Here is a 25,747-nt window from a genome sequence, read left to right on the forward strand (position 1 = left end):
CATTGAAATACACCAGGTTATTCCCCAATCTTTTAGCTACACAACACTATTTTTCAACGTAATCTCCATTCAATGCTACGGCCTTACACCACCTTGAATTGAGGGCCTATATGCCTGCACGGTACCATTCCACTGGTCGATGTCGGAGCCAACGTCGTACTGCATCAATAACTTCTTCATGATCCGCGTAGTGCCTCCCACATATGGAAATCTGACGGTGCGAGATCGGGGCTGTAGGGTGCATGAGGAAGAACAGTCCACTGAAGTTTTGTGAGCTCCTCTCAGGTGCGAAGACTTGTGTGAGGTCTTGCGTTGTCATGAAGAAGGAGAAGTTCGTTCAGATTTTTGTGCCTACGAACACGCTGAAGTCGTTTCTTCAATTTCTGAAGAGTAGCACAATACACTTCAGAGTTGATCGTTTGACCATGGGGAAGGACATCGAACAGAATAACCCCTTCAGCGTCCCAGAAGACTGTAACCATGACTTTGCCGGCTGAGGGTATGGCTTTAAACTTTTTCTTGGTAGGGGAGTGGGTGTGGCGCCACTCCATTGATTGCTGTTTTGTTTCAGGTTCGAAGTGATGAACCCATGTTTCATCGCCTGTAACAATCTTTGACAAGAAATTGTCACCCTCAGCCACATGACGAGCAAGCAATTCCGCACAGATGGTTCTTCTTTGCTCTTTATGGTGTTCGGTTAGACAACGAGGGACCCAGCTGGAACAAACCTTTGAATATCCCAACTGGTGAACAATTGTGACAGCACTACCAACAGAGATGTCAAGTTGAGCACTGAGTTGTTTGATGGTGATCCGTCGATCATCTCGAACGAGTGTGTTCGCACGCTCCGCCATTGCAGGAGTCACAGCTGTGCACGGCCGGCCCGCACGCGGGAGAACAGACAGTCTTGCTTGACCTTGCGGCGATGATGACACACGCTTTGGCCAACGACTCACCGTGCTTTTGTCCACTGCCAGATCACCATAGACATTCTGCAAGCGCCCATGAATATCTGAGATGCCCTGGTTTTCCGCCAAAAGAAACTCGATCACTGCCCGTTGTTTGCAACGCACATCCATTACAGATGCCATTTTAACAGCTCCGTACAGCGCTGCCACCCGTCAGAAGTCAATGAAACTATACGAGACGAAGTGGGAATGTTTGAAAATATTCCACAAGAAATTTCCGGTTTTTTCAACCAAAATTGGCCAAGAAAAAAAATGTGTTGCATTACTTATTTAACTGCCCTCGTATATTTTCTTGCACTTTTATACACATATAGCATTTACTGCACAAATTTTTGACACACAGGTAAAAATTACATGTCCTTTTTGTGTAAGATCTAAAGCATGAGTACTCTCAAGTGAAACTGAAACAAAAGTTGTTAAAAAAATTGAATATTCTCCAGACATTGCTCTTCTATTAATAATAAATTTGTACATTCCCACAGAAGAGAGGAAAGATAGTCTTTTAGAGTTATCTTTATAATTCTAAAAGCCTATTTTTGCCATCTTTGCACAATGTACGAATTTATTATTACTAATGAGGAAAAGAAAACATTCTTATAAATTAATAATGAGAGAAAAGGAAAAAAAAGATATGATATTGGGAGCTAGTTGTTTAGGTATTACACAATTGCCCCTCACTTTACACTGACATTGTATGGTGGTGTAAAGTGTTAGGCAGTATCATATGATTAATTGATTGCTAGCTATTACCAATGTGTGGGGAGTCAAAGCAATTCATTTCTCGGTCTTTTAGATAGACTTATGTCATGTTAAGTGGAGATGTCAGCTTTACCTTATTATTTAACACATATATACATTATAAAAAAGGGGTACAAATATTGAATAATGTGCGTATTTAAGAATGCTTGATTTAATCAAGTCTCCTTCATTATTGTGCCCATGCGTGGCAAGTAGTTGACAGCCTGGCACTGGGACTTTAATGGTTGTGTCCTCGTCGAATACTTTTAACTTGTGCACGTCCATTTCAAGCAAAATCGTCATGTGTTGCACCATAGTTTCCTCCATAAATATTTGTTCATTTCTTGGAAATGGTGCATGTGCTTGTGGTAATTCCAATGCTGTGTTTTCGAAATATATTTGCATAAATAACAGATCTGTAAGTTCCTGTTCTTCCTTTTGCCCTGCTATTTCTTAGTTTACGTCTGATTCTGGCACTTGTTCATTATAGTGAGTGTTTCCAAATAATACAGTAGGAAATACAAATTGAACTGTCACATCAGACTCCTTCTGCTTGAGCTTCTTGTCTGACGTTTTTATTAAATTGACAGATAATACCTGTTCGTTTACAATGAAGTAGCACTTACCACTTCCTATGGCCATTTGCATCTTATAAACCCTTATAAGCCCTATACATGTCCATCCCAATCAAACAATATACTATTAATTTGTCACTGATGAGGAAATTACATTTGACAGTAAAGTGTCTTATTTTTGATGGAATAAGTGCTTGTAACTTCACTACTTTTAATTTGTTTCCAGTGGCTATCTGTATTCTTCAGTTGTGCACTGGGAATGTGGGAATTTTACCTCTTTTCTTTAACTCTTGAAAAAAATTCGGTTGACATTAAGTTAGTCGTTGCACCTGTGTCTAGAACTAAGTGTACTTCCATGTCAAATATTGTTGTCTTTATAAATGCCTGTACCTGTTCTTCATACAAGTTTTCCTGAACTTCCTCCTCATGTTGGTGTAAAGCATCTTTCATGTCACCTTGTTCATCATATCTCACAAAATTTGTTTGTAAGTGTATTGCACCACTGACACAGTTTCAGAGAACTGCTCATTGTGTGCTGTGTTACGCCAATTCGTGTCATTGGCTCTGCAAATTTGTGTTGGTAGTTGTGAAATTGTAGTTCACACTATTATTTTGTCTGTGGGAGTTGCCGGCAGAACATCCGTATACGCACAGTGAAGGATAGTATTATTCTGTGGCGGCGCGCACAAGGGGCAGATTGTTTATTCTTTGATTATATGTAATAGTTCTGTTGTTATTGATTCAATGTTAATATGAGCTTTTTGTTGCAATAAAAAAATAAATATTATAGCCTAACTACTTCGTGAGTCTTTCTGAAGATTGTAATAAGTAGTACGTGGCTAAAGTGGTGACCCCGCATACAGAATTTCATTGTAGACGAACAAATGCAGCCCAGTTCAATTTCGTCTACCAGGAGATCGGCGAGTCCGCGCAGCACACAGAGTGTTACAGATTGGCGCGACGTTTTGTTAAAGAGCATTGAGGAATTACGACGCAACTTTGAAGAACAAGAAAATGCTGTGTTGAATTTTTCTGCACCATCAAGTAACGGCCTTTCGACAAAGAACAGTAGCAAGATGAAATTATGCCCACCACAGTTCATACCTGATAAACCTGAACTGTGGCTTGCAATGCTTGATCTGACTTTCCAGCATCATGGCATTGTAAACAAAGAGACAAAATTTATGATCGCCGTTAGTGCGCTTGACAATAAAACAGCAACAGATATAATACTTCAGCCGCCCGCCACGCAAAAGTATACGCGTTTTAAGCAGTTACTCATTGAGCGACTACGTCGGCCGATGGAACAACGTATTCAGCAAGTATTGCACGGTGAAAAGAGAGGAGATAAGTCACCTTCGGAATTTTGGTGGCACCTGCATGTTTAGTCAACGACACTGAGTTGCCAGATATGACACTACAACATGTATGGCGTGTGCAGTTGCCAGAGGCAGTCAGAATGGCTGTGGCACTCTCAGACGCACAAGATATCTCATCGTCGATCTCATTAGCCGACAAGGTCTACACCTCGTTAGACGCAGCGCATATGTCGACGGTGATGTTCAGACACAACAGTACAGACTCACAGGAAACAGCAGCGATACAACAATGCCAACAGCCGGACATTTCTCAACAACTGGATGACCTACGAAAACAAGTTGACGGACTGAAGCAGCAGATATCGACATTGCTCAGAGGCAAGACAGGCACAACAAGAAGAGCAAGGAAGATGACATTGTGTCTGAGGAGCGTATCTGCTGGTACCATCGACGATTCGGAAGCGAGGCGACGTGCTGCACATCACCCTGCAATCACCCAAATGGCGACAGCGTTAGGCGCCGCCGGTTGCGAGTTCGAGCACCAGTGCCTACTGTTACGAGGTGAGATTGATGAGGGGCAGCTACGGGTGAATAACCTTTCTTCTTTACCTTCACTGTCCCATCGGCTGTTTGTTACAGACGTTAAGTCCAGCCATGCTTATCTAGTTGACTCAGGTTCAGACGTTAGTGTGTTGCCTGTTAGAAACTGTGATGTGAAGCTCCCTCCATCTCAGTCGAAACTCACAGCAGCAAACCAGACGTCGATAGCGACTTATGGAAAACGTCAGATAGAGGTAGACCTCAGGTTCCATGAAAGTTTACCATGGACTTTCGTAATTGCCAATGTGTCAGACGCAATATTGGGTGCAGCTTTCTTGTTTCATTATGCACTTGAGGCATCTATTAGCTCAGTGAGCATTCGATGTGAGACACAGTGCATTAGAGGCACCCTAGGACAAAGCCCTATTTCCACGTCTGATTGCAGAAAAGTAGCAAACTGTGAGTCCATGTCTGGTGGGCAGACAATAAAGCACAATACGGTACATCACATCAGGACCACACCCGGTCAGCCAGTGTCTCAACACCCACGCCGGTTAGCTCCAGATTGTTTTGCTGCAGTGAAGGCAGAGTTCGAAGAATTATTATGCTCGGGAATCGTGCGTAGGTCTGACAGTCTGTGGTCATCGCCACTTCACCTCGTAAAGAAGAAAGATGGGACTTGGAGACCATGCGGAGATTACAGGGCACTAAGTAGTCGTACCATCCCCGATCGTTATCTGATACCCCATATCAGAGATTTTACACATGCACTTGCAGGCGCGACCATTTTTAGTGTCATTGATTGCAAAAAAACGTATCACCAGATACCGGCCGCACCTGCTGATATACCGAAGATGGCTGTCACAACACCATTCAGTTTATTCGAATACCTCCGTATGCTTTTCGGGTTAAAAAATGCAGCACAAACTTGGCAGCGTTTCATTGACAAAGTCCTCAAAGGTTTACCATATTACTTCGCGTACCTTGACGACATCTTGGTTTTTTCGTTGTCTGAATAATTGCAGGAACTACATCTAAGGACTGTTTACCAATGTATTGAGGCATATGGCATTTCGGTCAATGAATCAAAGTGTTTACTTTGACGATATCAGGTGCCATTCTTGGGCTACTCAGTGACAACAGCTAGTATCAGCCCACTGCAAGACAAACTTGACCTTATCAGAGAGATGACTCGCCCCATCAACCATCGCCAACTACGCCGGTTTCTTGGAGCAGTTAACTTCTACAGACAACATCTGCCTAATGTGGCGGCCATTCGAGCACCTTTGACATCAGCACTAGTCGGCAAGGATGCAGTGGGCAAACAACCTTTACAGTGGACATCAGAGATGCAGATGGCATTCGACAAGATCAAAACCTGTCTACGTCAGGCAATAATGTTGGCACATCCGGTTCCTCAAGCTCGACTGGCGATTGTTGTGGATGCGAGCCAGCAGGCAATAGGTGCAGCTCTACACCAGAAGGTGGGAAACAATTGGCAGCCCCTAGGTTTCTTCTCCCGCAAGCTTACATCATCACAAGTAAAATGGAGTGCCTATGATAGGGAGCTACTGGCAATTTATGAAGCCATCAGACATTTCTGACCGCAAGTTGAAGGCGAACCATTCACTGTTTTCACAGACCACAAGCCAATTACCTTCGCCTTCAGTAAGAAGAAGGATGGTTGCTCACCACGACAATTTAGACAACTCAAGTTTATCGCCCAATTTACAACAGACCTGCAGCACATAAAAGGAGCTGAGAACGCCGTGGCAGATCTCCTGTCTAGATTGGAAACAATCTGTCAGACTATTGACTACAAGTAAATAGCTGCAGCACAGGAAATAGACCAGCAACTTGCTAAATTCTCTCGTGATAGTACGTCCAGGTTACGCTTGCAACAAATACAACCTATGGGTGAACACTTCCAAGTTTGGTGTGACATATCGCAAGGAAAACCGAGACCATTCGTACCTGAGAGATTGTGACAACAATTATTTGATAGCATCCATGGACTGGCTCATCCGGGAATAAATGCCAGCATCAAACTAATGACAGACAGATCTGTGTGGCCCAGTATAAATAGAGACTGCCGTAATTGGGCAAAAAGGTGCCTGGACTGTCAGAGGGCCAAGGTGGGATGACACGTGCACAAAGCGGTAGTAAACTTCCCACTTACCACACAATGTTTCACACATGTGCACCTGGACATCATGGGACCACTTTTTCCGTCAGAAGGATACCATTATCTCCTCACTGTGATGGACCGCTTCACCAGATGGGCAGAGGCGATTCCGTTATCGAATAGTTCAGCAGAAACAGTGGCACGCGTATGTCTTTCATCTTGGATCACACGTTTCGGCTGCCCTTTACATGTCACCACAGACCAGGGGCTTCAGTATGAATCGACGTTGTTCTCAGAATTGGTCAACCTCTGCAGGTTCCAACATCATCGCACCACAGCTTACCACCCAGCAAGCAATGGGACAGTGGAACGCTGGCATAGAACATTAAAACCTGCATTAATGTGCCATGCACAATCTTGGTTGTCAGCATTACCAGTAGTTTTGTTGGGCCTACGCACAGCATTGAAAATGGATTTAGGGGCATCCACCGCAGAATTGGTTTATGGTGAACCCTTACGACTGCCTGCAGAATTCTTCACCGATAAAGAAGGGGCACAACAGACTGAATTGCAATTTACATTGCAAATGGTACGTGAGCATACGGCCAGACTTCGTCCATCTCCTGTCTCGAGACATGGAGCGGTAAATATGTTCGTGCACAAAGATCTACGCTCCTGTACACATGCGATGCTATGGACGGACGCTGTCAAGTCACTGCTGCAGCCTCCTCACTCTGCAGAACACAGAGGTCAGGTACCAAGTGCCACCTTCCACACCACTGGACCAGGATGACACCATCTCACCACCACAAGAGGAAGTGGTACCGTCACTACCAGCAATGGAAGCTGAAGAAGTTCAACCAATGCCTTCAGTACACACAAGAGCTGGGCGTCGGGTGAAATATAAATACCCCCACATTCCCGGAGCTCTGCTCTATTGGAGGGGGGCTGTGTGGGAGTCGCCAGCAGAACATTTCTATTACCATATCCATTCCCGTTTTGTTTGCACTGTTTCAGATATGATTGCCATGCCTGTTGTGTAGTAACATTATTATTTACAGGTTGGTTCCCAAAGACAGGTTGAGGTGTTTGTTTATCAGCTGCTTTATGTTGCCATGGTGCCTCTTCACAAATCAGGTCAATGGAATCCAAAACCGACAAAAGTGTCATGTACTGGTGTGGTTACTAATTTTTCCCATATGTGTGACAGAAGTCAGCTCTTTAATATCTTCAATACATCCACTTGCGATATGGGATTGGTCCAATATCTGGTCTTATTTAAATACTTTACGAAATAATCCTGCAAGCTTCCATGCTTGCTGTTAAATGGAGCCGGGTTACAGACTTCACGCCTTAATCCCTCTTGAATGGCTTCTGACCAGTACTTATCTAAGAAAGCACATTCAAATTCCTTGTAACTGTGACAACATTATGCCATTTCACTGGCCCACAAAAGAACCTCACCTTGGGTGTAACCAACAATAAATCTTATCTTTTGAGCCTCTGTTCAGTTACATGGAAATAAGTTGTAGAATGCACTGCTAAAAACTACCAGATTCATCCACTTCCCATCTGTCGAATACGTGGGAAACTTCTTATGTCTCAGCAACCCTTCATCAGTGAAGATGAGTGTTAAACATATGGCATTATCTGACATTGGTATGTTGTTACAAGTGTGGGGAACACCATATGGTGGTAATTGGGCATGTGACAAGATGTGGATAACTATTACACCCATCCATCATGGGCACAGGTAGTTGAATATTAGCAACCTGACCTACTTCATTAGATGATTCAATTTCCCTTTTCTACATGGCCTCTTCTACCACGTCTACATATACTTTGCGTTCAGATATTACCTTCTGTGCTAATGTACTACTTTGATCTAAGATACCTGCATCTGCTCTTTTGGTTATATCATCTAAATTTTTCCTTATCTGAGCTCTTTTTCTCTTGGCACTCTAATTCTGAGCTTCCTACTCTTACTGTTAGCGCCTCTATTACCAATGGTAAACATTCATAGTCCTTGTGTAGCTTGTTGACATTAGTGGTCTCTCTCTTTATAGTATTACACATTTGGTTTTGATTTGCTCTTACACTATTATTCGTGTCCATGATTTTCTTTAATTCACTTTCTACATGTTCTTGATTGTCACTAATTGAACCTACCTTTTCATTCAAAACATCAATACTTTGTTTAATATCAGAAATAACCTCCTGTCTTAATTGCTTTTTCATTTTTTTTTTTAATTTTCGGGTATATCTGTGTGTAGAGTTTCTGTTGGATCATTGAATTTTTGTGTGAGACTGTTTTGGAAATCTTGCAACACCTGTTTTTGTTCTGTTTTGAAATCTGAAAAACCTTGTGACAAATTGTTACATCTTGTGTTCAAGTTACTAAGCTGTTGTGTAACTAGTGAATTTCACGTTCATATCATGGAATTTAGTGTTCATAGTTGTCAGTAAATGCCGTAACAGTGCATTTGTGTTACTATTATCATTGCTATCAACTGTACTTTACACATTAATATTTGGATTACTGATAATCGGTGTCTGTCCTATGTTGTCAGAATACACTGCTGTTTCACGTTCCTCTGTTTCGTTCAGCAGTGATAAATTGCTTACGGAAATGTGTGAAACGGTATCATTGATAGTCATCATGATATCATCATAGTTTGTCTGTGTATTTGTGCTGTTATTTGTTACATCTGTGATATCTATTTCTGATCTATGTCGGCTTTCTGCTAGCTGCGCACTCGTGCAAATCACTGCATCTTGGCCGATTGCACCTTCTGTATTACGATCAACAATGTATAATTTTTGGTCAGCCATTTTATCATGCTAGCAATTACCAAAAAATTAATGAAATTTTTATGTAAATAAATCTTGCACCTGAAACCTGAAACCTCCTATGAAATCATGTTTCAATAAATTCCTGTCAATTTATCGAAAAGTATTACGACACAAATGATTTAAATTTTCATAATAATTTACACTATACTGATGACTCGAAGTTTGGTATGATTTTTGAACCCTTTTGATCAATAAATTTTCTACTAGGGAAATGGTGAGGAAAAAGGAAAGAAAGCTAACTATGACAAGAGAGGCGCTACTAAACGTAATCATGCAAGCTATTGTGCAAATTTTGGAATAACCGTGCCGGGAGGTAGCCCAACAGCTAACACAAAGAGTATGAATCGACATGAAATTTATGTAATGAGAGATAATTACTACTTGCAGTACCAGAAGTAAAGCATGAATTCTTGTTGAAACAAAATTGGTGCCATAAACAGTCTTCCTCACAGCGTAGGAAAAATACAGTCAACGTACAGACACTGAAGGCGCAAAAATGAATAATGTAACTAGGATAATTTCTCTTACTCTCTCAATGTAGATTTTTGGAATGTCTGATTTTGCAGCAAACTTGGTGCTTGACGAAAAGTCAGTTGTTCAATTATTACACGTATATATATTTAATAGAAGTCACTATTAGGTAGGTTATGCTGATATCATTAATTTACCTTTAATCTTCTGTGGTTGCTGATCATACAGTCCATCCACTAAATCTTGATGATTAGCACATATATATTTTAAGATGTCTTGCAGTATGGAAGAAATTACTGCCTCTTCTTATGATTGCAAGCAAAAGTCACGTTGTGAACAAATATTGGTGTAATAAATAAAAATATTCTTGCAGCTATAACAACTTTTAATATGTATATTTGCTTGCATTTTTATACACACATAGCATTACTACATACATTGTTGATGCACAATTAAAAATTACACATCCTTTTTGTGTGAGATCTAAAACATAAGTACTCCCAAGCAAAACTGAAACAAAAGTTGTCAAAAAAAAATATAATGTTCTCTGGACATTGCTCTCTGTTACAAAGATAATTCTAAAAGACTGAAGTCTTCTTCGAACTGTTCAGCAACTGAGTCTTCCCACCCAATGTTAGAGAGTGAAACGGTAGAGAAATACTGTGAAAGTGGTTCAATGATCCCTCTGCCAGGCACTGAAGTGTGAATTGCAGAGTATTCATGTAGATGTAGATATGAATCTTCCTAGCAGATTAAACCTATGTGCCAGACCGGGACTTTGTGGGCAAGTGCTCCACCGAGTTACCCAATCGTAATCTCAAGCCATCCTCACAACTTTACTTCCACCAGTGACTTATCTTTTAATCTGCTGGGAAACTTGATACCAGTGCACACTCCATTGGAGAGTAAGGATTCACTCTGAAAGCAATCCCCCTGGCTGAGGCAAAGCCATATCTCCACAGCACCCATGCTAGTCCCACAAGTCACACAGAAGAACTTCTATGAAGTTTGGAAGGTAGGATATGAGGTACTGGCAGAAGTAAAAGTGTGAGGACAGGTTGTGAATTATGCTTGGGTAGCTCAGTTGACAGAGCACTTACCCACGAAAGGCAAAGTTCCCTGCTTCAAGTCCTGGCGAGAAAGTTTCAGATCCTTTATAGAACAATTACACGATTGCATAACTCACTAGAAGCAGTTACCTAGAAGTATGCGTATGGAGTAACTTAAAGTGGAACGACCACATAAAACTAATCACAGGATGCCAGACTTAGATTCAGTGGAAGAATCCTCAGGAAATATAGTCTGTCAACAAAACAGGTAGCTTAAAAACCCCTGTTCAACCAATATTCGCATATTGCTGATTAGTATGGGATGTGTAACAGACAGGATTGGTAGAGAAGATCCAAAGTAGACCAGCATGTTTTCTTACAGGTTCATTTAGTAAGCACAAAAGCGTCGTGGAGGCGATAAAACGACTCCAGTGGAAGATACTGCAAGAGAGGCGGGCGTTTTGCATCACGGTGTCGTTTACTATTGAAGTTCCGAGATTGTATACTCCTAGAGGAGTGGACAAGAATATTGCATTTTTCTATGTATATACTGCAAAATGACCATGAAGATGAAATCTGAGAGGTTCGAGCCCACACAGAGGCTTGCTGGCAATTGTTCTTCCCACAGACTACTCACAACTGGAAGAAGTGACAGTGGTACATAAATTTCCCTCTGCCATATACCGTAAAGTGGCTTGTGGAGTATAGGTACAGATGTAGATCTAATTTTGGCATCTCTTTTATTGTAAGTGATGCACACACTGTTCTGGCACCTGCATATTTTTTATATTCTTTCAGGAAGTTCCAGTCAGGAGCACAAGAGTTTTATCTCATTGTGTACCATAAAAAATTCATTATTGTACTTTCTACCAAATTTCTGGCTTGTGTGTCGGGCTTTCAAATCTGTATTTTACTGTAATTAATGTGCGACATTTGTGCAGAATTAACATTGAGTTTTGTTTTCTGCAGGTATTTTTGTCTTTTGCACGACATCAGAAAGAAGCTGCTGATGCGATATCAGAAAGAAGCTGCTGATGGGCAAAGATAACGATGGAAGGCCAGATGAATTGCACTGCAGACTAGTGTCCTTACGCACCAGTATTTGCCCCATTCGGTGAACATCCACCAGTTGGTGGTTACTGTATAAAGTGTAACTGTGGTAATTAAAAAATGTCTCCAGGACTCTCAAGTGCTATTTGAAACTGTGTCTCCAGTGGCAGTGAAGTTTGGAACTTTACTTTTGACCATTCGCGTTCTGTATTGTATCCAGTGTAACATTGAGCCTTCTTTCTCATCACTATGGTGGTGACAGTTTGAGATCTGAAGCAGATGCACTCAATACGAAGAGCCGATTAGTCTTGCATTTTGAATTAAATAAATGTTAAACAACATTCTGAAGTCAATTTAAGGCTAAGCAGCTTACGTGAAATGACGACTGTAATGCACATTATCTATTACGAGCAGTCTTGTACTTTTAATGTCTTAAATTATGTAGAAAATCATGTTTTCAATTTTGTAATCATTTTGTTTAAAAATAAATAAAGTAATGTTTTTAGTTAGTTCAGTTACCGTGTTACATGATTTTTGTAACTAATATTGCGAACAGCACTTTGAAAAAAGAATAAGAAAGCAAGCAGCATTATATATTTACCACTGAAATGATGAGCTGAATAAAACACACACACACACACACACACACACACACACAAACACACACAGAGAGAGAGAGAGAGAGAGAGAGAGAGAGAGAGAGAGAGAGATAGATAGATAGATAGATAGAGAGAGAGAGAGAGAGAGAGAGAGAGAGAGAGAGAGAGAGATTATTTTTATTGTATATTTTTGTTATCTTATATTCATGATTACTTGTGAAACATGGAGAAATGTACTTGTTCTAAAGCAGCCCCTAGACAGTCAGTCGCGGCACTCCTGCAGAAATTTAAATGGGAGGCTCTCGACCACCCTCCATACAGTCCAGACCTCTCTCCCTGTGATTACACCATTTTTGGCCCCCTTAAAAAAGCTCTGAGGGGCAAATGATTCACCTCGGATGATGATGTCCACCCGTACGTGTGGAACTGGTTAACATCGCAGCCCTGGAAATTTTATGAGACAGCCATTCAGTCCCTTGTGTCACAGTGTGACAAGTGTCTCAACAGCCAGGGTCAATACTTCTAACATACAGGTACTGGTTTCTGTAATTATACCTCTGGTTTGTTTATTTTTGAGTGCCCCTTATAGACATTACCAACATCAGCAAAATTGTGCTGAGTTCCAAAACTTATTGATCTGCTATAACACTTGATATTCCTTCACTCGGCTTATCAGATATATTTATTTTCATGTATAATGTAATACATTACAATTTTCTCAGTAAACCCTTTTTTTAATTCCCCCAACTGCCCTTCAGTTTGATTTACCATGGACTCGGTGGTGGTAGCAATTCTATGAGCACTGACACCTGCCAGCCTCTCCAGATTGTTCACTTAGTGATCTAACACAGCTGTTTGACTATCTATTTGCTGAGCAGTTGAAATTACTCTTGTAAATTTTTGATTGTCAGCACACAACTCAGAACCATATTAGTTTTCTAGAAGCCCCTATCTAGCATCTTTTGCTGTATTTTCAAACCAAGAGCCTGGGTGTCTACACAGTATAGAAACTCACAGTTGTGAGCCTGAAGGGCTTTGGTGAAAAATATCTAACTGTTTCCAATTAAATTTTGAAGTTAACTTTGAGCCTAATTTTTCACTTTGTGCTTCTAAAGTCCCCATGAAATCAAAGCGTAATTTAGCATTTTGTGTCTCTAACCTAGTCTGTAGAGAATCTAATTTAGCCTCTTGCTCCACTGGTGCTGTGATTAAAGTAATAAGTTGCATTTCAGTCAGTGCCATAAACTGAACCAACAAAGATTGCATATTGTCAGTGACAACATCTGGTTGCAAGTGATACTCGCCTTTTGTTGACCAGTATCTGCTGCAGATGTATCAAGGGCAGGGCGTTAAATCCCTTGATGCCACCATGCCGTATTACAATGGTACCAGTAGCACCCGTGTTGGTGTTGAAGTTCTCTCTCTCTCTGTCTCTCAATCTCTCTCCCTCTCTCAGGGCCGGGTAGGCAGAAACAACTGGGATACAGCCGCCACCTTCCGACTGAGTCTTGGGACAGAGGAAAAAGTTAATCTTCTGTCACTGTCACAGAATCAGTCAAGTTTGTTTCCTCACTAATAATTGTAATAAAGTTATACCTTCTTAGGTGTGTGGCAGAATGGGTGACCTACTCTGGTCCACAATGGACTAAGGCCCAGAGATCATTTCTCAGTGACTTTATGGACTCTAACACAGTAAAACAATGTGCCTACTCTGATAATAATATTTTTTTTTTATTTTTTTTTTATTTTTTTTTATTTTTTTTTTTTTAGGGCGCACAACTACAATGGTCATTAGTGCCCAGACTACGTTAGGAATGCACCGCGAGGCACAAGTTTAAAACAGCAACTAAAAGGGAAAACACGATAAAAGACAGATTGACAGGCAGAGGATTAAAAAAACAGCATAATCAAATGTCCTTAGACAGGTTTGTCAAGTTGATAAAACGAAGAACGCGAGCAGCTGCTCCTGGGTCATCCGCTAAAATGGCATCCAGAGTACATGGCAGGCCAAGATCAAGACGCAGTGTATTAAAATCCAGACAGGACGTTAAAATGTGGCGGACCGTCAGCAATGGCCCACATGGGCAGAACAGCGCCGGCGCAGCCGTCAGCAGATGGCGATGGCTGAACCGGCAGTGTCCAATTCGTAACCGGGCCAAAACGACCTCCTCTCGCCGAGAAGGGCATGAAGAGGTCGTCCAAGCTGCGGGAAGAGGTTTCAAGGCCCGAAGCTTGTTGTCCGTAAGTGCAGCCCAATCAGCATGCCGCAGCGATAAAACGCGCCGACAAATGACGCTGCTACAATCTGATGAAGGGACACAACAAGAAGCTGTCCGAGGCTGGAGGACCGCAGCCTTGGCCATGGCATCTGCAGCTTCGTTCCCAGGGATACCGACATGGCCAGGAACCCACATAAAGCTAACCAGAGAACCGTCATCCACCAGCTGCTGAAGAGAGCGTTGGATCCGGTGCACGAAAGGGTGAACCGGATACGGATCACTGAGGCTCTGGATGGCACTCAGGGAATCGGAGCAGATGACATAAGCAGAATGTCAGTGGCGGCAAATGTAAAGAACAGCCTGGTAGAGGGCAAAGAGCTCAGCTGTAAGACCGAACAATGGCCACGGAGCCGGTATTTGAAACTTTGTGCCCCGACAATAAAAAACACCCGACCCCATCATTGGTCTTAGAGCCATCTGTATAAATGAAGGTCATATTAATGAACTTCGAACGGGAGTGGTATACCGAACCGAGGGTAACCTCCTTTGGGAGCAAGCTGAGGTCAAAGTGAACGCGAACCTTAGCCTGGAGCCAAGGTGGCATGTGGCCCTCTAAAGGTTGCAGGGAGTGAAAATCGAGGTGTTGAAGGAGGCGACGAAAATGAACTCCAGGGGGTAGCAGGGCAGAGACATACAACCCGTATTGATGGTCGAGAGAGTCGTCAAAAAAGGAACGATAAGATGGGTGGTTGGGTATTGACAGTAGCCGACAGGCATACCGACAAAGCTGTATATTGTGCCGGTAGGTGAGTGGCAATTCACCGGCTTCAGCATGAAGACTCTCGACGGGACTAGTATAAAACGCTCCGATCGCAAGATGTAAACTCCAATGTTGTATGGAGTTGAGGCGGCGTAAGATGGACGGCCGTGCAGAGGAGTATACGAAGCTCCCATAATCCAGTTTGGAGCGGACGATCGACCGATATAGGCGAAGTAGGACGGTTCGATCCACTCCCCACGACATACCACTGAGAACACGGAGGACATTTAGAGAACGGGTACAATGGGCAGCCAAATAAGAGACATGTGGAGACCAGCTAAGTTTCCTGTCAAATGTAAGACCTAAATATTTTGTTGTCTCCACGAATGGGAGAGCAACGGGACCGAGCCGTAAGGACGGTGGGAGAAACTCTTTGTAGCGCCAGAAGTTAATACAGACCGTCTTCTCGGCACAAAAACGGAAGCCATTGGCGACACTCCAGGAGTAAAGACGGTCAAGAGAACGCTGAAGACAGCGCTCCAGGACACATGTACACTGCGCGCTGCAATAGATGGTAAAATCGTCCACGAAAATGGAACCTGATACATCAGCTGGGAGGCAATCCATTATTGGATTGATCGCTATGGCGAAGAGAGCGACGCTCAAAACTGAGCCCTGTGGCACCCCATTCTCCTGGCAAAAGGCGTCGGACAGGACAGAACCCACACGTACCCTGAACTGTCGATCCATTAAAAAGGAACGAATAAATAGAGGGAGGCGACCGCGAAGACCCCATGTATGCATGGTGCGGAGAATGCCCGCCCTCCAACAGGTGTCGTAAGCCTTCTCCAAATCAAAGAACACAGCCACAGTCGGGCGCTTCCGCAAGAAGTTATTCATAATGAAGGTCGACAAGGTAACCAGATGGTCAACAGCAGAGCGGCACCTATGAAATCCACATTGTACATTGGCAAGTAGGTGTCGAGATTCGAGTAGCCAAACCAAACGAGAGTTAACCATTCGCTCCATCACCTTACAGACACAGCTGGTAAGCGAGATGGGTCGATAACTGGAAGGCAAGTGCTTGTCCTTCCCCGGCTTAGGAATCGGTACAACAATAGACTCGCGCCAGCAAGCGGGAACATGTCCCTCAATCCAGATGCGATTATAAGTACGAAGAAGGAAACCTTTACCCGCAGGAGAAAGGTTCTTCAGCATCTGAATATGAATAGAATCAGGCCCTGGAGCAAAGGACCGTGACCGGGCAAGTGCATTTTCGAGTTCCCGCATGGTGAATGGGGCATTATAACTTTCACGATTCGAGGAGCGGAAGTTAGGTGGCCTTGCCTCCTCTGCCTGTTTTCGGGGGAGGAAGGCAGGGTGGTAATGAGCAGAGCTCGAAACGTCTGCGAAAAAGGGCCGAAGGCATTGGAGACATCCTCAGGGGCCACAAGGACGTCATTCGCGACCGTCAAGCCAGAAACTGGTGAGTGGACCTTAGTGCCAGATAGCCGGGGCAGGCTACCCCAGACAACAGAAGAAGGAGTAAAACTGTTGAAGGTGCTTGTGAAAGCAGCCCAGCTGGCTTTCTTGCTTTCTTTAATAATAAGACGACATTGCTCATGTAATCGTTTATAACTGATACAATTGGCCACTGTAGGGTGGCGTTTAAAGGTGCGTAAAGCACGTCGACGAGCACGTAAAGCGTCTCTACATGCTGCGGTCCACCAGGGGACCGGTACGCGACGTGGAGAAGAAGTAGTGTGAGGGATGAAATATTCAGCAGCAGTGAGAATGACTTCCGTGAGGTGTGCAACCTGACTATCGCAGCATGTGAATGTTTGATCATGAAAGGTCGCCCTGGAAGAGAAGAGCTCCCAGTCTGCTTTGGGGATGTTCCAACTAGTTGAGCACGGAGAGGGGGTACGATGCAGGAGATGGATAACACACAGGAAGTGGTCGCTCGAATATGTATCAGAAAGTCCATACCACTCAAACCGGCGTGCAAGTTGGGTAGTACATATAGAGAGGTCTAAATGGGAATAGGTGCGAGATGTGTCCGAAAGAAAAGTAGGGGCGCCAGTATTGAGGCAGACAAGATTGAGCTGGTTGAAAAGGTCTGCTAACAGGGAGCCCCTCGGGCAGGATGCTGGAGAGCCCCAAAGGGGATGGTGGGCATTGAAGTCTCCAGTTAACAAAAATGGTGCAGGTAGCTGAGCAATAATTTGCATCACGTCTGCCCTGGTAACGGCAGACGACGATGGAGTGTAAACGGTACAAATGGAAAATGTAAGAGTGGGGAGAGTAATTCGGACGGCAACTGCCTGCAGACCGGTGTGCAATGTGATGGGATCGTAGTAAATATCATCCCGGACCAGCAACATAACCCCTCCATGAGCCGGAATACCTGCCGCAGGGGGTAGGTCAAAACGCACAGAGGTGTAGTGTGCCAAGACAAATTGATCGCATGGGCGTAGCTTCGTTTCCTGGAGGGCTACGACGAGCGGACGGTGCAAGCGGAGCAGCAACTTCAAGTCCTCTCGGTTGGAGCGAATGCTGCCAATATTCCAGTGAATAAGTGCCATCGTGAGAAGAAAAAGAAAAAGAAGATGCAAGAAGGGGTCACCTCGAAGGCCGCTGAGGGCCTGGCTTGGAGAGAGCACTGCCGCCGCTATCAGTAGGCGGACAGTCATCGTCCATTGGTTCTATAGGTTCATCGGCCATCTTGTTAAGATGGCTGGGAGGGGCAGCTTCCTCCGCCGGTGAACGGCCAGATGTTCGGCTACCAGCGGTGCAGCCAGGTGAAACAGATGACGGCCTGGGGCGGCAACTGCTGGGTGGCGCAGGAGAAGCAATGTGCCTTGGCGGAGAAGGAGAACTGTGCTTCCTATGAGCCTTCTTGGAAGGTCGTTTGGTGGAAGTACTGGTCGATGGCTGGGAGTTCGAGGTACGTAGGAAGTCTGCACGGGACGGTTCCTTCTTGAAGCCCCGTGCATCTGACTTCTGGGTCTTCGTCTTGGCAGAAGCTGATGAAGGTGCTTGTGACTGAGGGGTGACAGGAGGAAGAGGAGACGTCGACCGGGCGATCTTAGCACTGGCCGAATGGACGATCGTAGTGCTGAAGGTCAGATCGCATGTCTGCGTCGCCACCTCCCTGGTAGTCAGAGGAGAGGCGAGGACAGTACTGTAATTCCCTGCTGGGAGCAGCGTGGGCTTCCTACTAGCAAATAGCTTGCGAGCAGCCGAGGTGGACACTTTCTCTTTGACCCGAATTTCCTGTATACAGCGTTCTTCCTTGTAGATGGGACAGTCGCGGGAGGACGCTGCATGGTCACCCTGACAGTTCACGCAACGAGGAGACGGAGGTGGACAGTCACCCTCATGGGCATCCCTGCCACAAGTGACACATTTAGCCGCATTACAACAAGACTGGCGAGTGTGATTAAAACGCTGACACTGGTAGCAGCGCGTAGGTGTCGGGACATAGGGGCGAACAGAAATAACCTCGTAGCCCGCTTTGATGCGCAACGGCAGCTGAACACTATCAAAGGTCAAGAAAATTGTCCGGGTCGGTACAAGGTCATTGTTGACCTCTTTCATGACCCTATGGACAGCCGTCACGCCCTGCTCAGTGAGGAAAGACTGAATCTCCTCGTCAGTCAATCCGTCGAGTGATCTAGTATATACCACACCATGAGATGAATTCAAAGTGCGGTGAGCCTCCACCCAGACAGGGAACGTGTACAGGAGTGTGGCCCGAAGCAGTTTTTGTGCCTGAAAGGCGCTCTCAGTTTCTAGTAACAAGGTACCGTTACGCAACCTGGTACAATACTTGACAGATCCGGCTATGGCATCTACGCCCTTCTGGATAACGAAAGGGTTGACAGAGGTAAAATCCTTTCCGTCCTCAGATCGAGAAACTACGAGGAACTGTGGGGCAGGCGGTAGTACTTTTGTCACTGGTGGCTGGTCAAGTTTCCGTTTTTGGGCAGAAGTCGAGAGAGAAGAAGAAGAGAAATCCACTGCGAAGGAATCCCCTACGATTGCCAGCGTCTCCGATGGCGCGCTCCTTCCTTGTGGGGCCCTCTCAGAGGGCACTCCCGCCTTAGGTGAATGTTTACACCTCAGGTCACACCTCCCGAGAAACGGACGGAGGGACCAATCGGCATGGTCGGAAGGTGTCAGCTCAGGCAATCACCCCTCCCTGGGCCCGGCCTTTACCAGGGGGTACGTGCGTGCCTTACTTGTCTACCCAGGGCGGGGAATTATGCATTACCCCGTCACCGGCTATGTGTGCGAATGCATGGGTCGGCCTTCAGGCACGCACAGGGAGGAAGGAAGAAGAGGAAAAAGAAGGGAGAGAGGGAGAGAAAGGACAGACTGTCTCAAACGCCGAGGCGGAGACCAGAGAAGGCAAGGAGAAGAAGGCAAGGGAAAGAGTAAGTAAGACAGTGAGATTGAGAAGAACAAAGAAAGGAACCAACCAAAGGAAGGAAGAAGCCAGAAGAAGTGAAAAACCAAAATGACTGCAAATATAGGTCGTGGAACCGTCCGTCTCCGGACGCAGGCGCTAACTACCCCCTTCAGGGGGAGGGACTCCTTTTAGTCGCCTCTTATGACAGGCAGGAATACCTCAGGCCTATTCTAACCCCCGGACCCGCAGGGGGGCTACTCTAATGGAATATAGTTCCTGCAGCCAACTGTAACACCACCACTATTTGGATGTTACCACAGAACTAGGTAGCTCAGCCACAGCAATGGAAAGCAGTCTGAGGACACTTACGTGCCGGTACATCGATTGCAGCATCGAGGGCTGTTCGGGTGGCACAAGTCAGATTAGGTCGGGCACCACAATATTGCAACCGTAGCAGTAAAACCCTCTCAGTGTGACGGAAGCTGGTGCCACACAACCAGGCCACAGATTTTTTTATACTGTGCACGGACAGAAGTAGCACATCGGCACAATTAGGCTGCGCATGAGAATAAATAATCATTAATTTGAGCACAGGACCAACATCACCATCAGAGACAGGAGGGCCATGGCATATGATGGGGCATTACAGGACAGCATGCAGTGGTAGGGGTGAGCAGAGACATGCACTCCGGGGAGAGATTCTGAGATGGGCCTAAGGATTTAAGGCCAGTATTACACTATCAAATTTCTTTGTCCAATATCTTTGTCCAAAATCTTTGTCAAAGATATTTGATCAAATCTAGGCCGAGGCCGTATATTTGATCAAAGAATTCGCTTGTCTTCTGTTCACTGCAATGCGATATGTTACCACGCGGAGCGCTAGCATCGCTGCAGCGTTCTGTCGTCTGTAGTGTTTTTATAACCATTGCCGGTAAATACAATTGGTGTGTGCCGACAACTACAGAATTAATAGAGATGTCTGAAGCTTATGAGGCGCTTTACAACGTGAGGCACCCTGAATAAAAAATAGAATAAGAAGATTGGAGACCTAACCTGACCTAACCTAACCTAACATAACATAACCCTCTCCTGTAGCAAGGAATCGGAGTGTTATAGTGAGCCTGTCTTCTGAAGATGTAGCAGTTCTTAAGTGAAAATTGTGCTTTGTGATATGAGGATACACTTCATTGAGCACATACAGAAATGTATGCTCATCCATTCTTAAGTAATTGATGTACGACTTGACGTCTTCCACTGTAAGCTCACGTAACAAGTTTTGTTGAATGCTTTTATCGTGTCGTCGTAAAACCCACGGCTTCACCCAGATTAGATTAGTTTTTCGTTCCATAGATCCGTGCTGAGGAGATCCTCGTGGATGTGGAACATGTCGATTTTTTTAAGCTGAAATAAAAATTCTAATAGTATGAATAAATATATCATTTGTTTCTATTAAAAATTTCGCCAATGGAGTAGAAGGAGTTGGCCAGTAGTAAGTCTTTCAGGCTCCTTTTAAACTGATCTTTATTTCTAACTAAATTTTTTGTTTCCTGGTAAATTATTGAAGATGAGTGTTCCTGAGTAGTGGACCCCTTTTTGAACTAAAGTAAGTGTTTTTAAGTCCTTGTGCAGATCATTTTTGTTCCTGGTATTGTATGTATGAACTGAGTTGTTTGTTGGAAAAAAGAGATATATTATTTACGACAAATTTTATTAAGAAGTAAATATACTGAGAGGCAGTAGTTAACCTGCGAGCTGGAAGTATAGTGAGACTCTGCCATTTGGGCCTATGAGAGTTACAGTTTTTTTTGTTTGTTTCTCATGCCTAGATAACTGTACAAACATATCGTTGCATGTATTGTAATAATCATTACATATAATGATCCACATGCAACAATATTTCTACGGAAGTATCTAGGCATGAAATACAAAACAAAAAAAGCTAACCTGCAAATCTCGTACGTCCAAACGACAGTCTCACTGTACTTCTGGCCCGCCAACAGTTTCATTTTCTTTCTTATTTTCCCCCAGTACCAATGCAAGAATCTGAAGTACCCAGTTCTTTGAAGAGGTTTCTGCAGGAGGTCCGTGAATTTACTCCACAAATAATAAGTATTACACGCTTTTGGACCTTGAAAACTTTTGTTTGACTTCAAGATTTACCCCAAAATATTATCCCATATGACATTATGGAATAAAGTATGCAAGCTTTTTCATTTTTATGTTTCCTATGTCTGCTAACACTCGAATTGCAAATACAGATTTGTTAAGGCGTTTCTGCAGTTCTGTGGTGTGCTCCTCCCAACTGAATTTATTATCAAGTTGTAATCCCAGGACTTTTAGACTGTCAACCTCGTATGTATGGTTCCATTTTCTCCCCCCACTTCTTTTCCGCACGTGCACACAATGCAATTGGAGTACGTAGAACTGCTGCGGTTAATAACAAGTTGTTGTCAGCCATCTTGAACTTTGACGAAAAATTTGATAACAGTGTAATACCCCTTGTAGCGCTACGTCAAAGATCTTTGTCAAATATATTGGACGGAATATTGGATCACATCTTTGATCAAATCTTTGAAAAAGAAATTTGATAGTGTAATACCGGCCTAAGGAGTGACTGGAGATCCTGCTGGATTTCTGGAATGGGTCACTGTGGCAAGGTTTGTAGCTGACACCTGACGGAATCGTCCTGCCAGGTAATCCTTGCGGTTCAACATGACAGTGGTGGAGCCTTTGTATGCAGGAAGGATTATAAGGTCGGGATCAGTTTTGAGATGGTGGACTGCTATTCTTTCTGTGGCTGTAAGGTTAGTTTGTATGTTGAGGGACTTGGGGAATGATGGTGAGGCAAGGTTCAAGGTTAAGAAATTCTGGAAAGATAACAGAGGGTAGATGCTTGCAACATGAGCTCGTGAACATTTGACCAGCTTCGCCATTTTCGAGGTACTCATTCGCAGGCTCCATGTAATAATAACCCGCCCCTTGTCAAAGTCACTTATCTCAATAGATCTTCCCATTTACAGCTCATATCTTCACTAGGATGATCTCCCATCTGTGTTTGCTCTGCCTACATACTTTTGTCACCATGTTACATGCCCGCAATGGCACCAGTTATTTTCCAACATTGCAGTTGGCAATGGTCATGTTTTGGCTGACCCATGTATTGCAGTGAGAGTTTCTACCTGCGCAATGCCGAAAAGTTGGTGTTGGTAGGAAGGATGTAGATGATAAAGGCTGTGAAGCAGTCATTGAAATGAAGAAGATCGTGTTAGGCAACATGCTCAGCATCTCTGTGGTCCAGCTGTTTCTTGGGCACAGTTTGTTGGTGGCCACTCATGCCACAGACTGCTTGTTGGTTATCATACCTGTGTAGAACACAGCACCGTGGTTGCAGCTTCGTTTGCAGATCATGACTGGTTTCAAAGGCAGTCCTGCGTTGTTGGGGTAGGCGGTGCTTGTGACCAGACTGGAGTGGGTGGTGGTGGAACGATGTATGGGACAGGTCTTGTGTCTGTGTCTATTACAGGGATATGAGTCATGGGAGCAGGAGTTAGTAGGGATGGATGAGGATATTGTGTAGGTTCTGTGGATGCTAGAATACCACTGTGGGAGGGGTGGGATGGACAGTGAGCAGTACAGTCCTTATTTCAGAGCACGGCAAGAGGTAGTCAAAACCCTGGTGGAGAATGTGATTCAGTTGCTCTAGCCCTGGGTGGTACTGAGTCATGAGGGAATGCTCCTCTGTGGCTGGATGGTGGGACTTTTGGAGGTGGCAGGTGACTCAGGAGATAAGGCACAGGAGATCTGTTTTTGTACAAGGTTGGGAGGGTAATTACGGTCTGTATAGGCCTCAGTGATATCCTCGGTGTATTTTTAGAGGCACAACTTGTCACTACAGATGTGATGGCCACAGAAGGGTAGGCAGTATGGAAAGGATATCCTGGTATGGAATGGATGGCAGCTGTTGAAGTGGAGGTATTGCAGGTGGTTAGTAGGTTTGATATGGACCAAGGTACTGATGCAGCCATCTTTGGGGCGGATGTCACCATCAAGAAAAGTGGCTATTGGGTTGAGGAGGACCAGGTGAAGCGAATGGGGGAGATGATGTTGAGGTTCTGGAGGAATGTGGATAGGCTGTCCTCACCCTCGATCCAGATCTCAGAGATGTCATCAATGAATATGAACCACGTGAGGTGTTTGGGGTTCTGGGTGGTGATAAATGATTCCTCTAGATGGCCCATGCATAGGTTGGCATAGGATGGTGCCATGCCGGTGCTCATTGCCTTACTCACAAGTAGAACTTTCCCCCTCCGCTATCCCTTCCCCTTCCCAAATCAGCCACTGTACTGTTTCACGCGATGGAATAAAGCTTAAAATAATGATACAGATGTGGACGCATCATGTCAGGAAATGGAGTGAGGTGCGAACAACAGACTACAGTTAAACCAACCATCAATTGAACAGTCTTATGACCTGATTGGCTGCTGTGATAAGTGGAGGAATTCTATAAAGTTGATAATACTTGTAAAGACATAATATATATACTCACCAAGAGCCAATGTAAATGTTACATTTTATAGACACACACATACACGCACACATGAAAGATGATTCAGCTACCTGCAAACTATCTGTCCTACATGAAAAATCATCAGGTCCTTTTAGTAGGTAATTTAAGGCAGTTAAATTCTGTACTGGTTCTCTGTGAGACTACCATGGAATTGCTAATAAACAGGCTGAGACTCTCACTTAGTGAAATAATAAGTTCCGAATTTCATAGAGAAGCCAGGTATTTTTTTTATTATGCACACTTCATTATGCAAAATAGAAAACTGTTCACTGAAATAGGTTATGGTAATATCTATGCCTAAAATAATTGCACATTAAGTTAGTAACCACTCTTATTATTCAAAAAACATAATAGTCTTTCACTCTCAAATATAGTAGCAAATATTATTAGAATTTCACAATTACACTCTGCATTTACTTGTAGAATTGCAAGTGACAGAATACAAAAATCTTACATGTGGTATTTATCACCACTACAAAATAAGGGAAATCAACAAAGATCTGAAACGTGATTTATGCAACCCCCAGCACCTTCAAATATCATGCACAAGATTTTGGCCTGTGACTCAGCATCTCCTCTCTGAGGCGAATAGTAATCTACCTTTTTCATAATACTGCCATTACTTCATCCTGGATTTCCCATCACTATGGAATGAGTCCAGTGCTTGCTGAAATCTTCATGGCCAATTTTGAAAAACAGTTTTTGGAAAATAATCCACTCCCTTTCATGGTTGGATACTGGTTTAGGTATGTTGTGATGTGTTGTGCTTTTGGGCATAGGTGCTGCCAGAAACTTCAAAAAATCCTCAAGCAGGTAAATTCTAAACACAGCAGTAAAAAAGTCATGAAGGAGTTTGGGGTTAACTGCATCAATTATTCAGATGTAACAATAGACATCAGTGATCATATTCATACTTTCAAGATTTATAGGAAACCTAACACCACAGATACTATAAAACCTGCCAATTCTCTGCACCCAGTAGTCCATAAACATACTGCCTTTCATTCAATGATACATCGCCTAATATCCATCATCATGAATGAAGGTAACTCCCAAATGGAATTGTATGCAATCAAACAATAGCATCAACCAATGGCTGCCCTCCTACCTTGGTGGACTCCACAATGTAGAAAAAGCAGAAACAATAGGTGTTCTCTCTTCTTTATCCAGTTCTTGACCTAGTAGTAGTAGTAGTCTTTATCTTTGTACCTGATGATGATGTAACAGCCTACAACCGGTTTGAGAAATAAGTAATAAATATTGTAGACTATTACACCAGTGTTGTGTGTTTTTTCACTCCTCAGATATGTAAAATATACTACCAAAAACCAACAGAACAGTCAATCAATGCAGTTAATGAATTTCTCTTTTGCAGAAATGTTTTCCTTCTGATCGCCAGTTTGCATTTTATATCCTCTCTGCTTCAACCATCATCACCTATTTTGCTGGCCAAATTAGACACAAATTTCAGTGTCATTTCCTAATTTAATGCACCACCCA

General features: G+C 43.7%; 1 protein-coding gene across 1 annotated transcript in view; it reads left to right on the top strand.

Annotated features, from left to right (window-relative positions):
* LOC124594686 (phospholipid-transporting ATPase ABCA3-like) overlaps nucleotides 1-12,193 on the top strand; it is a 543,403-nt gene extending 531,210 nt beyond the window's left edge. Inside the window, exon 29 of the mRNA XM_047133052.1 lies at nucleotides 11,608-12,193. Within this exon, the coding sequence (XP_046989008.1) occupies nucleotides 11,608-11,673 (66 nt within the window). The 3' untranslated portion in view covers nucleotides 11,674-12,193. The remainder of the gene's footprint in view (nucleotides 1-11,607) is intronic.
* The last annotated feature ends 13,554 nt before the right edge of the window (nucleotides 12,194-25,747 follow it).

The sequence above is a fragment of the Schistocerca americana genome, chromosome 2, assembly GCF_021461395.2.
Source record: "Schistocerca americana isolate TAMUIC-IGC-003095 chromosome 2, iqSchAmer2.1, whole genome shotgun sequence".
Classification (NCBI taxonomy): Eukaryota; Metazoa; Arthropoda; class Insecta; order Orthoptera; family Acrididae; genus Schistocerca; species Schistocerca americana.